We start from the raw sequence: 12491 nt of genomic DNA on the forward strand, positions 1-12491 counted from the left end.
TGGATGTCTACTTTCATCTCCTTCTTCAAATTAGGGAAGTTCTCTTCTATTATCTCTGTGAATATTTTCTCTATTCCTTGGCCTTTCTCTTTGCCCTCTGGAATACCTATAACTCTGATGTTTCCTTTCCTAATGGTGTCAGATAGCTCTTGAAGTGTTTCTTCATTCCTTTTCCTTTTTACTTCTTTCTTTTCTTTTTTAATTCTCTTTGTTTCTGTGTCTTCAAGGGTGCTGATTCATTCTTCCATTTCATCATTCCATTTTCATTACTTTTCCCAGCATTATTTATCTCTTCTAGTGGCCTTTTCATCGCTAGCATTTCTTCTATTTTCTTTTTCAATGTCTCATTTTCTTTCTGCAGTTCGTTGATTGCTTGTCTCATATTTTTTTCATTTCTCATTCATTTCCTTGTTTGCATTCTTAAACTCCTTGATGGCTTGTTTCATTTCATTTTGTTTGTTTATCATGATGATTCTGAATTCTTTATCTGGTAGGTTGAGCAGTTCTTCTATTTCTTTGGTGGTTTCTGCTGACTAATTTTTTTTGTGGTGAATTACCCTCTGTGGACTTGCTTGAATATTTGTTTGTCGTCTTTTCCCTGTTGTGTATTTTCTAATACTTTCTGTTTGCTGAGATAGGGTATTGCTATTGACTGGCTTTTTGGGGGGGGGGTGTTCTTTCTGAAATGGCTGAGGTACTTCCAGACACTTCAGTTGTGGAGGGTATTCTGAGTTATGTTATTTTTCCAGTCCCCACTGTGTATAATTGTGTCTGTCGTCTCAGCTGGTAACAGTCAGGGGTCTCTTGTGGTGTTCAGCCTCTCCTAGTAACACGTTGAGTCCATGTTTCTGGAAAGTGTCTGTTGATCTTTGTAGTCTTTGGATGTCCCAGGTTCCATCTATGCTTGGTATGCCCGTGGTGGTTATGATATATTAGAAGTGTTATAGGTCTCCCTGGAGCTGGGCCTGTGGCTGAGTTGGTGGCTGGCTTTGTTTACTTTCTAAGTAGTGTGAGCCTTTCAGGCTCACAGGTCTTCGGGCCTCTGTTGTGGGGGCTGGATCTCCCCCCTCCCCACAGGAGTGCAGGGGAGTGCCAGAGGGCTGAATTCCTCCCAGCTGAGCAGGCTGCCAGTCCTCCCTCTGAGCTTTCAGGGCTCTTTGTGTTTAGTCCAAATAGTCCCTCCCTAAGCAGTGCCTCCCCACTGCCTGAGGTCCTCTCACAGAGCCCAGCTGTATCTCTTTAACTCCAAGGTTTTACCATAGTTTTTGTGGGTAGATGTGGTAAGCACTTAGACCCCTTAGCAAATCTCCCCATTTGAGGCACTTCCTAGGGCCTCTCTTTGTTGAATGTGCCCATGGAAGATTGTTAAAATTGTTGCATTTTCCTAGAGTTTGGCCTGTGGTTGGGTCCTGTCTATCCTTTTTTTTTTTTTTTTTCATCTCCTCTTTAATTCGGGCTTTGTGCATCTTGCTGACCATACCTTAAGAATGGCACCAAGACCTAGCCAAACCCTAATGTTGCCTAGTCTCCGATCTCTGTTGTGGGGGCAGGAGATGCAGGTAGAGCTAGAGAGGCCCCAATTGCCAGTTCCTCTTTTCCACCTCCCAAGCTCTAAGTAGAGCAGTTCCCCCACATACACACCCTGCAGCAGCTTGGGATCCACTCACCTAGCTGTGTTGTCTCAGTTTATATCCAGGGCTTTGTCGGGGCTGCTGGGGCAAAGGACAACAACACCTCTGCAGCCACCTCTGTGGTGTATCCTCGGGTCTCTGGTTCCGAGCTGCAATCTTTTCCCACAATTTGGTTTCCTCTCCCTAGCAGAGTTGTCTCAGTTTATCTCCAGGGATATAGCAGGGCTGGGGCAAAAAGCTGCTGCAGCTGTGCAGAGCAGTGGCAGCTGCAGCCGCAATCTCCCTCTGCAGCGCTTCCTGGCGTCCCTGTGCCTAGATTTTTAAAGGAGCTGAATGAGTAGTGCTGCGCCAGCACGACAGCAGAGGTGGTCTGAGCGAAGGACATCAGGATTAAAACACACACTTCTTGGTCAGCAAGCAAAGGCACACTTTATTCTTCTCTCCTTCCCTATTTATACCCTTCAGCATGGAACCTGGGGCTGGGGTAGGTGGAAGCTCGAGCTAGCAGCAAGTGGGTCAATAACATGCGACAATTACATGGGGATCAAAGAACAGTCACATAAACACAAGGTAGCAAACACAAGGCAGGAACACTTCGTGCCTCCTGTTTTTCTGTTCCAGCACCCATGGCTCATTCTTTGTTTCCACACAACAGTGTGCATATGATTCTGTGGGGGAGGTGGGGAGGTCTGTCCAGGCAAAGGACCCAACAAGTAGGAAGCCACTGGTGTTCCCCCCGATCAGAGTTGCAGGGTTCAGCTAATCCTGCCTGTGCAGCATATGGTTAGGAATTCCCTTATGGGAACTCCCCGATCACCGATTTTCCCTCATTTTTCTTCCTTCTGGTGAGTCCAGGGAGTTCTCATTTGGGTTGAAACTCATAGCATGTAAGTCTATAGTCTATTTTTGTATATTCCCCTGTGAGTTTGGATGTAGTCATCTCGGCATCTTTATTCTGCCGCCATCTTGCCCATTCCCCCTGGAGTGTTTCTTAACTAAATTAATGGTTTGAATGAACCATTTTGAATTCATACATAGGATAGTCCAATTTAACAAGCGTGGCATTACCATAATAGTAAGACTATATGAAATAAGCTATACCTTGCTCTCATGGAGAAAGGTGTATGAGGTTCTGGAGTGTCCATTTGGTGGTAGAGCACTGCCATCCAACCAGACTGTTAATGACAGGTCATGTCTTACTCTTCTTGAAAAACCTGTTTGTTACATAAGTCAGCTGTTGTATGTAAGTCCTGGAGGAGCTCTACTGCTTTTGCCTAAGCATTATTGGAGGTAAAAGGAAATAATAGAGATGTAATAAACTCCACCAGATAAAATGGAATGGAGATTTTAAAAACAAGCAACTTCTTTATTAGAGTGAAGTATTGTCTAAAAATGCAACTTCAGGGGACTCTCTGGAGTCCAAGGGGTTATGTCTGCACTATCACTGCTGCTGCCTGAGTTCTATCCCTGGGTAGAGAGCTAACCCACATATGATGCAGCAGAAAATAAAAATGCAGCTTCACTTCCTAGTAGCCAATAAAACTGGGCTGCCTAATGCTCTTGCTTTGGAATTGGGACTTAAGACAGGACCCAGTTATCATACATACTATCTAGCATATAGTTTGATGAATGAGAAGTCTAATCAAGATTTCATAGGAGCTTTGAGCAGGTTCCTAAGGCACCAAGTTTGTCATATTGCAACCTCTGTGTTTGGATTATGATCAGCTGGTTTGAAAAGTTAGAAATAGATTCTTGCTGTTCAGCATTTAGAATGTGCTTATCATTTTTGTCAACTGGCCTTTCCTGAAACCAGGGAGTATTGAGTTTTAATTCTTCTTCAAATCTGTTCTCATTCCTGAATCTTATCAATTTATAAGAAACTTAGACTGGATGCCAAAATACCCAGTACACTAATTGTACATGTCATACAGGAACTATGAAAAATAATCTAGAGTGTCCCATCAGTCATTTCAATCATTGATATTAGGGCCTCTACAGCTATTTTCCTGCTACTTTATATATCCCACATTTAAAACAATATACATTTGGTTTGTGTAACCACAGATCTTGTTGACTTTTGATCAAGTTTTATGATTTGTAAATGTCTTGCTATAAATCTCATTTTGTGCCTTTATGAAAACCTCACTTTGAAAATTGCAAGCCTATGGTTGAAAAGTTCATGTAAAGTCCACATTATACAGAAGCACATATTTTTAATGTCACCAGATAAAAATGTCTTAAAGTTAATTTAGTATTTTCACTTTGGGGTGCAACTTAAAAGGAAGGACATGAAAAAAAAGTGGGAATGAGCTATTAAGTATTCTTAGCAAAATGTTGTGCTTGTCTGGTGCATATGTAATGGAATATGCCCTTCAGTTTAGTAAATATTAGTCTAAAGGTAGACATGCTTTGTAGTTGTAATGAAAATAATTGTTAATCATAAAACTTCTGAATATTGTGTAAATATTCCCCATTTTTATTGGAAATCATGACCATCTATCTGTGTTTGAGGTATGATTTTCTTCCCATCTCTCCCAATATTATTTTTTGCAGAAAGACAAATTCATTTCTAAAATGAATTGGAAAGACATCCAGTATTTTATATTCCTGATGTGCTCGGTAACTTATTATGATAATTAGGCTTATTGTGCAATTAATGAAATATATATTGATATCAATTAATCATATGGTTATACTCTCTTGAATGTATGATTATAGTTGTGTGGCAAAATTATTTCTACTTAGCATGAGATTTTAATAATGTAGATATTGACATGCACAAATAGAAAAAGCTAAGAGTAATCACTAAACACAGCAAAGTAGGATGAATATATAAATTCTTAAACAAACTTCCTGCCAGAAGAATGCAGCAAAAGAAAGATAAAGGGTAAAGCAGTACAAAATAGAAGGCAAGATTAAAATCACAACAGTAATTCCAAATACATTAGTAATCACAAAATATAACTGAACTAAATTTTCTCCTTCAAAAATAGGGGATTGTTTAATTGAATAAGTGCTAAATCTGATTATATATATATTTTTATGAAAGAGACACCTTAAAATTGTGGCTATGAAACATGAAAAGATGCTGACAAAGGAAATACTAAACAAGAAACTAAAGTCATTAAATTAATACAAGAAAAAAGTGAACTTTAGCCCATAAAGCTTTATTAGAGATAAAAGGGGTTGGGCCCTCCTTGGTGGGGCAACTGGCTAAAGTGCAATACTGTGAAGCTAGCCACAGGTGCTTCAGTAGTAGCTAGATCCCTGCCAGGAAGCTGACCCATATGACATGGCAGACCTCTCCTGACCCTCTCGCTGCTCTCCTCAGTAGTATATTTTGTCAATCTGCTTGTTCCACTCCCCACTCTGTCTCTGTGAATCCTCTCACCAGCACCCCCCCCACACACACACATCACTGGCCTGTACCCCAGTTCTGTATGCATAATTAAATAAATCTTTTTTAAAAAAAATAAAGATAGGGCCCTCCCTGGTGGCGCAGCGGGTTAAAGCACTGCACTAAGAAGCTTAAGCCACTTTCGCATGAGTTCGATCCCCGCCTGCCCCGGAGGTGACCACATGGCGTGGCAGACCTCTCCTGACCCGCCCACTGCTCCCCTCAGCAGTGTACTTCGTTGATCTGCCTGTTCTGCTCCCCACTCTGTCTCTGGTGAATCCTCTCACCCTCCACATCTCTGGCCTGTACCCCAGTTCTGTATGAATAAATAAATAAATCTTTAAAAAAAAAAAAAAAGATAAAGAGGGTCACTACAAGGGATTAATGAGTTAATCTACTAGGAAGATATAACAGTGCTATAGTGTTATGCATTTAATTACCTTGCTATAGAATATAGAAAACAAAAATTGGTGGAGTTAAAGGGAAATATTTAAAAATTTGTCGTCACATGGAAATTTACAAGCACAGTTATTCTCACATTTTAATAAGGTGCACTTAAGGATTGGAATAAAACTACCAAATAAGATAATCAGAAAAATGTCACATTTTAAACATATATATGGTTCTGGTAATGGCAGAGACAGATGTTGACAATGCATATGGGAAGCTGGATTATCAAAGTAGTTCTTGAAGTGAAAGTGAGGAAATTGCAAAGTTCTAAATTAAAATTCTATATGATTTAAATATTTTATCATAAACTCAGTTTATTTCATCAATATTCTTAACAAGTTTAGTTAATTTGAGGGAAAGGAAATGAGATTTATCCTGGTTAATTTCTTATATTGAGTTGCATATGCATCCATTACTGTGATCAATAGTCAATTGAAAAGATATATACAACTCCTAATATTTATAATTCGAAATAGTGAAATCATCTTTCAAGTGCGATTCATGACTGATTGGAGCTAGAACAGCTGCAGATATAATGGGGTCATCACTCTTGTAACAAAATTAGGCCTGAAACACAAATATAGTCTCAGACTGACACTCTAATTCTCTTTTGTCAAAGCTATGCAAAATTGATGTTGATGTATTGATCAGCATGGTTATAGATAAGCTGTGCTTTCAGTGTAAGTGCACATTTACTATGAGGTCTATCACAAGCTTTGCATTTGATATTTTTCCAAAAAATTGATGAAATTTTATGATTTTGAGAAAGTCTTATAAAAAGAAAGGAATAACCCAGATAGCTCTAGGCCCTCTTAAAGAGAAGGGGGAAACATTGTAGAGAGTTTTGAGAGTACATTCTTTTCCTGTAAATGAATTTCTCTTTGACAGACAGAGATGTTTCAAACCAAACTGTTTTGGTTCCGTTTCCAAAATGTAGCCATCGCAATGGCCAAACTCTAAACCCATCTGTGAGATCTTCATGTATGAAAATTTAGAGACAAGGTCTCTTAGGGACTCAAGTTCTCTTTGGGAACAGTATTTTTCTTTGCAGTTTTCCTTTTCCTATCCTCAACTCAAATTTGTTAGCTCCTCTCTTCCTCTTCAGTCCCAACCATTTTGACCCCATAACTATTTTAAATTGGTACTAAAATACTACTTGTGGAAGGGAGAGGGAAGAGTGTTTGGTCATTCCGGAGTGGTGTTTATTGGTAAATTGTGAAGCCAGAGCCTCAAGGCTTTTGAAAATATACCTACTAGTAGAAGCAACTTTCCATCACACCTCTGGCCTCCTCTGAGAGTCACTGCACTTTTTGCAACTTGTTGTAGAAACTCGGGAATCCTTGGCTAACAGCGCTTAGAGCTGATTTGAGAGTATGACAAATGCAAGCTCAAGTAGTCCTGGGTGACTTGAATTCACTCAACCTGCTAATGGAGTAATCCACTACCTTCTTCTGTTTAGCTTCCTCTTTTGTTAGAGGGGAGCAGCAGTGCCTGTTGTACTAAAATTGTGAAAGTACTTAAGGTAGTGCCTGACACATACTCAACTACCCACAAAGGGTATCATGATCATGAACACTTTTATTATCATTATGTTGCTAATTATCTGGATTGGATTGCACTAAATACTGAAATAGAGATTGCATGACAAGCAAGGCTGTTCTGGACTGCTACCATTTGAAAGTTATATCACATGGAAGATTTAACTTCTCTGCTTTTTTGTAATCTTGAGACACATATTTTCTACCTACTGTTGTTTTAAAGGTCATCTTGAATTGATTTGGCTCCATATGGTTAAAGCGTATCCCCTTTGTTAACCTGCATGGTTGTTGATATTTAACAGAGTACTTACTCCAATAATTTCAAACTCAATGTAAGAAAGTGCAGATTCTTTGAGGAAAAGTAGCTTTAGTAACTAAAGAATTGAGTAACAGTTTTAGCTTTTTTCTATTTACTTTCCAATAATTTCCTATAGATTTATCTAGATACATAATACAGTGTAAGTTCTAAGTCCAAATTCTAGCAATTATTTGATATTCTACATAAATCTCCCACCTCTGAACCAGCTCTATCAACCATTTGCTTATAATAGAAATATTTTAAATCAGTAAGACTTAAGATAGCAAGAGTAAATGTCACTTTAGAGTAAAAGAGACTTTAAGAACCAGTATGAATCTTGCTTCTGTGTATTTTCAACAGATAATTTTAGTTTTTTTTTTCTTTGCTAGGAATAAATAAGTCCAGAAAAATTATGTGAGCCTTATGTCTTATTTAGTGGAATTTCTTCTCTATTCTGATGTCTGTTTTGCTTGTGTTTTCAGGCTCAGCTATGTGAACCATGCAGAAGATCTGGCCTCCAAGCTCCTACAGTGTTCCCCAAAGAACAGACTATCAGCACAGGCCGCCTTGAGCCATGAGTATTTTAGTGACCTGCCCCCACGGCTATGGGAACTAACTGATAGTGAGTATGAGAAATCTCAACAACCAAAGTAGGGACATCATTTTAGCTGTTATATAATGTACATATAGAATAATTCATGTTTTCATGGCTGTAAGCAAAATTAATCTGTGTGTATGTGTACATATACATACATACATGTTTGTGTATCTGGAGATGGGGCGGAGGGAGAACAGGGTGGTTGTGGGTATATATATTTAGTGGAATCCTGCCATTCAATTGCTAGCTTACCTGACATAGGAAGAAAATGGATTCCTTTTTTTTTTTTTTTTTTTTGCTATCTCTACTCTGCAGTCTGCAGCTGCATGTCTTTGTGTTTGGTTATGTGTGTGTCCAAAAAAAATGATCTGAGCCATCATAAAGGAAAAGGAAAATATGATTTACATATTTAGTGCTTTATGCATGCAATACTTTCTGACTGGCTGCAGTACACAGAGGAGAAATGATTCATTTTTGTTTGATTCTCAGAGACCATCTTGGTTGTAATAATAACCTTAAAAAGGACTGCTATGCAGTGAGCTGACGAACAGAGTTGGCAATTGGCTAATGCACTGAATTGACATGTAAGAACTGAAGACATGTAATTCATTTTAACTGCAAATGCTCTTGGTATTCATACAGACTGCTCTTCTGGATCTTTTAAAACAAAACACATTCCTGGGTGGGTTTTTGTTTTGTTTTAGAAAAGTGTTCATATTTACACAGCCCTTTTCAATTATATTTTAAATATTTGGGGGGGAGGATTTATGACTGGGAGGATCTCATCTTTCTTCCAAAGTGTGAAATAGAACTCTTGTGAAATTTTACAAAACACTCTTGCTGTAAGAATATTTTTGTTCAGTGTTGATATGTTCTTTCTAAATACTAATTAGAGAAAATTTCACATACTCTTTCCTGTTGCCTTAAAAATTAACATCCTGTATATATGTGTAAATATGTATAAGATGCTTTATAAATTCTTGGGTGTACAGCTCCTACCATAAACATACATTAAGTTATTTCTTTAATCTGTTGGTCTTTAAATTCTCTAAAGTTGGTGTCTCCATGACAACAATAACCCTTCGTTTGTGAACTAAGGCCCCAGTAACAATTCTGATTGGCTATTCCCCTGAATCTCTTTTGATAGCCCACATTTAATTTTAATTACTTTTTAACTCTAAAGTGATGGCAGATATACTGACCTACTGCTCTTTTCTGTGCTTACTAAGTGTCTGTTAACATTTCATAAAGTCCAGCTCGTGTTTTTTCTACATTCTACTCTACTTCCTTTCTAAAAGCCGACCCCACTGACTATTACAAAGCTTAGCCTCATTTTAAGAAAAAAGGTGAAATCCCTCTGGAAAAGTAATGAAGTAAGATGACATATCTTCCTATCCTGAAAAAAATAATAATGCAAATAGCTTCATTAATTCATGGCTCATCAAACTCAAACATATGCCTTGTTTTAGTGTAACTTGTAACTGATCTCACTCCTCCTTGGTGACATCTCAATCCCATCTGACGCGATGATTGAGTTTAAGCCAGGATTTTGATGGTCTATGAATTCTGAATTCTGTAGTAGTACTTTTCTGTTAATATGGACTTATTACCCACTTGCCACTTAGTTTATCAGCCAGTGGTTAAATCCAGTTTCTATCAGTAAGTAAATGCCTCTACATTATCACTCTGTAGCAGGCTGCCAGCAGAGACAGCCTTGTCCCAGTCATTAACAAGCACAATGTATGCAGAACACCAGAGGGGAATTAAAACCACAAAAAATACCTCAGGGTGGTATTTTTAATATGAGAATTTAATTTGTAATTTCACAGATTAAGAATTTTGGCTGCATTAATCCCTTTATCAGCTCACAGCAGGCTATTTGCAGAAGCATAACCATAAGGCGATATTCATTGGCAGAAACACGTCTTTGCATAACGTTAAACATCAGGAGCAGTGAAACCTTTTGAAGGGGGGAGAATAAAGATGAAAAATCATTATATTTTTAAAGCAAGATTCTGCTAAATGCCTCCGGTAACAATTTTGAGTTACAGAAATGCTATTTCTGGGTCTAGTAGATAATCATTATGAAGTATAAACCCAGTCGAAAGAAAGGACAATCCCAGTGTCTAATATTACAGTCATTTCATTTAGAACAATGTGGTAGACCTGGCAAACATGTTTACAAAACAAAAGTCGCCTACACTTTGGGAAGTAGTTCTTTTAGGTGAAATGATCAGTTTTGAAGACTCTTGTTTAGGTTAATGTTCTGTCAACTATATTTAGAAATTGTTAAAATTAAATTTTGCTTGTGTATGGAGTCTTGTAAAAGTTCACCCCCGTCACATGGCAGTGACAGTGACAGCCACAGCAACAATACCCTCATGTGCTTCCTTTTCAAGGAGATTTGGAAAGAGGTCCATCTGGAAAGAAGTATAGTCGAATCAGTAAATGGATTGTCTTGGCAGTCAGGCCATGATTTAGATTCACTAATTCAGGAGCCTCAGACTAATACATAGTCTGCTCAGGAGGTTGTGATAAAATACCATAGACCGGGAGACTTAAGCAACAGATATTTAATTCTCACAGTTCGGAAGTCCAAGATTAAGGATCTGTAAATTTGGTTCCTGGCTTCTTTCTTTCTCCTTATAAATACGCTAATCTCTTCATGAGGTTTCCTCCTTCATGGCCTCACCTAACCTAATTACTAGCCAGAGGCCCCTCTCTCTAAATATCATCAGATTGGGGAGGTCAGTGCTTCAATATGTGAATTTGGGAGCAACACAGTTCACTCCACAGCTCTCACAATCTTAAAGATAGCTCATAGCATTTTTTAAAAGAACATCTACAAAAAGGAAGCACTTATGCAAGCAGAAAGCAAAACCAGGTAAAAGGAGAAGACTGAACAAAAATAAGTTCAAAGTGGACTTGAGCCTTCTTGACCTACTTTAATATATCAGATCCTACGAAAAGAGTATCAAGAGGCTCTGGTTACACAAAGCACTGCAGTCACATAGATTAGTATAAAAACGAAGTCGCCCACTTAGGCCAGGCTCTCTTTACTTAGGAAGAATATGTAACAATACAGTGTCTTTATTATACTTTTCCCTAAAACCCCATCCATTTATATAATAAGAGCATTTAAAAATAATATATTAGTATGTCAGTAAAGTAGGAATTATCAGTTCACCAAACAAGATACAAGTGCACCTTAGTACCGTTACTGAGGGATCTGCTGGTTAAAGCTGTGAATTCTGGTGGCACCCTGTCATTCTCCCTCTCCTGAAACCCCAACAGTCTTGCCCCACTTCTGCACAAAGATTTAATTGCAAAGAAGTCAATGGAGGGCTGATTTAGAGGAAATTCATTACTTTTCCCAAATACAGCACAGGGCATTCTCTTGTGTATACTATCAAGTTATATAAATTATTGAAGCTGAACTACCCTTGTCAAAGTAAATGAACAAAATACACTTCATAGCACAGAGTCCTTGATTTTATTACATTCATTTGCTAACCCACAAAACGGATCTACAGAAAATGAAGGCCAACAAATTGGTGCAGTGTGAAGAGCACCGTGCTGGGACTCAGCCCACCTGGATTCTAGCTTCAGCTCCTCTAGTAACTCACTGGGCAACTTCGGACAAGCATCTTAGTCTCTGTGTCTTTCCAGTTCCTCTGTGTGTTTCCAGTTTCTCATGTAGACATGTGATGCTGAAGGACCTCTCCTGCTTTAATTTCAAACTTATTCCTATAGGTATCCTAAAATAATATTATGCTATTTGTTCATTGTTTAAAACTAAATGCATTGGTTCACACCTCTTTGCCACCTCCAGTTCTAGACTTCTGTGCTCTCTTGAATCAAACCAGACTTTTGAACCTAAGACTTGCAAAGTGCTGATTTTGAAACCTCTATCTTTTGGTTATTTCCCAGTCATCATCTTAATCTGTTAGTTAGAATTCAACACAATTGACCACCATCTCCTCCTATCAATATTTCCTTCCCCTTGGAATCCAGACATTCCTATGGGTTTCCTTGGCTTCCCTCAACTTTCCTCTTCAGACTTCTTTGGTGATTTTCCTCCACCCTCCCCTACTGTTAAACTGTCCTGGGGCTTACTCCTCAAATCCTATTTGCATACTCTCCCTGGAGCACAGATGATCTCATTCAGTCTTGTGATTTAAATATCATCAGTAAGCTGGCAGCTTCCAGTTTCTTTCTCCAGTTTCAGCTTCCCTGACTCCATCCAGACTTCTTATCCAACGACTCAGATACCAGAGTATCTTCAGGTACCAATGTTGGCATCTTAAACTTAATGGTACTAGAACTGAATTTCTGATCTTTAGCCCAGACTGGCTCCTCCCTTATCAATAAATGGCCATGCCTTTCTTCCAGGTGATGGAAGTCAACCCAGTTCTTCCAGACTGTGTTGACACTACCTTCAAAATAGGTCCGGAATCACACCACTTCTTCACTGCAGCTCTTCCCCCCCCCCGCACCCCCCGCACCAAATCACTCACCCCCCCCCACACACACAGTTTACTCATCCTCCATCAAGTCTCAGCCACCTCCAGTTTTGCCT

The 12491-nt window shown here is 38.8% G+C and overlaps 1 protein-coding gene across 3 annotated transcripts in view; it reads left to right on the plus strand.

Moving 5' to 3' along the window:
* CDK14 (cyclin-dependent kinase 14) overlaps positions 1–12491 on the plus strand; it is a 530627-nt gene that overhangs the window by 437527 nt on the left and 80609 nt on the right. For all 3 annotated transcript variants that reach the window (XM_012720955.1, XM_012720957.1, XM_012720956.1), the window contains one exon: positions 7797–7936. In XM_012720955.1, the coding sequence (XP_012576409.1) occupies positions 7797–7936 (140 nt within the window). The remainder of the gene's footprint in view (positions 1–7796; positions 7937–12491) is intronic.

The sequence above is a fragment of the Condylura cristata genome, unplaced genomic scaffold (genome assembly GCF_000260355.1).
Source record: "Condylura cristata isolate star-nosed mole 26May11 unplaced genomic scaffold, ConCri1.0 scaffold00005, whole genome shotgun sequence".
Lineage (NCBI taxonomy): Eukaryota > Metazoa > Chordata > Mammalia > Eulipotyphla > Talpidae > Condylura > Condylura cristata.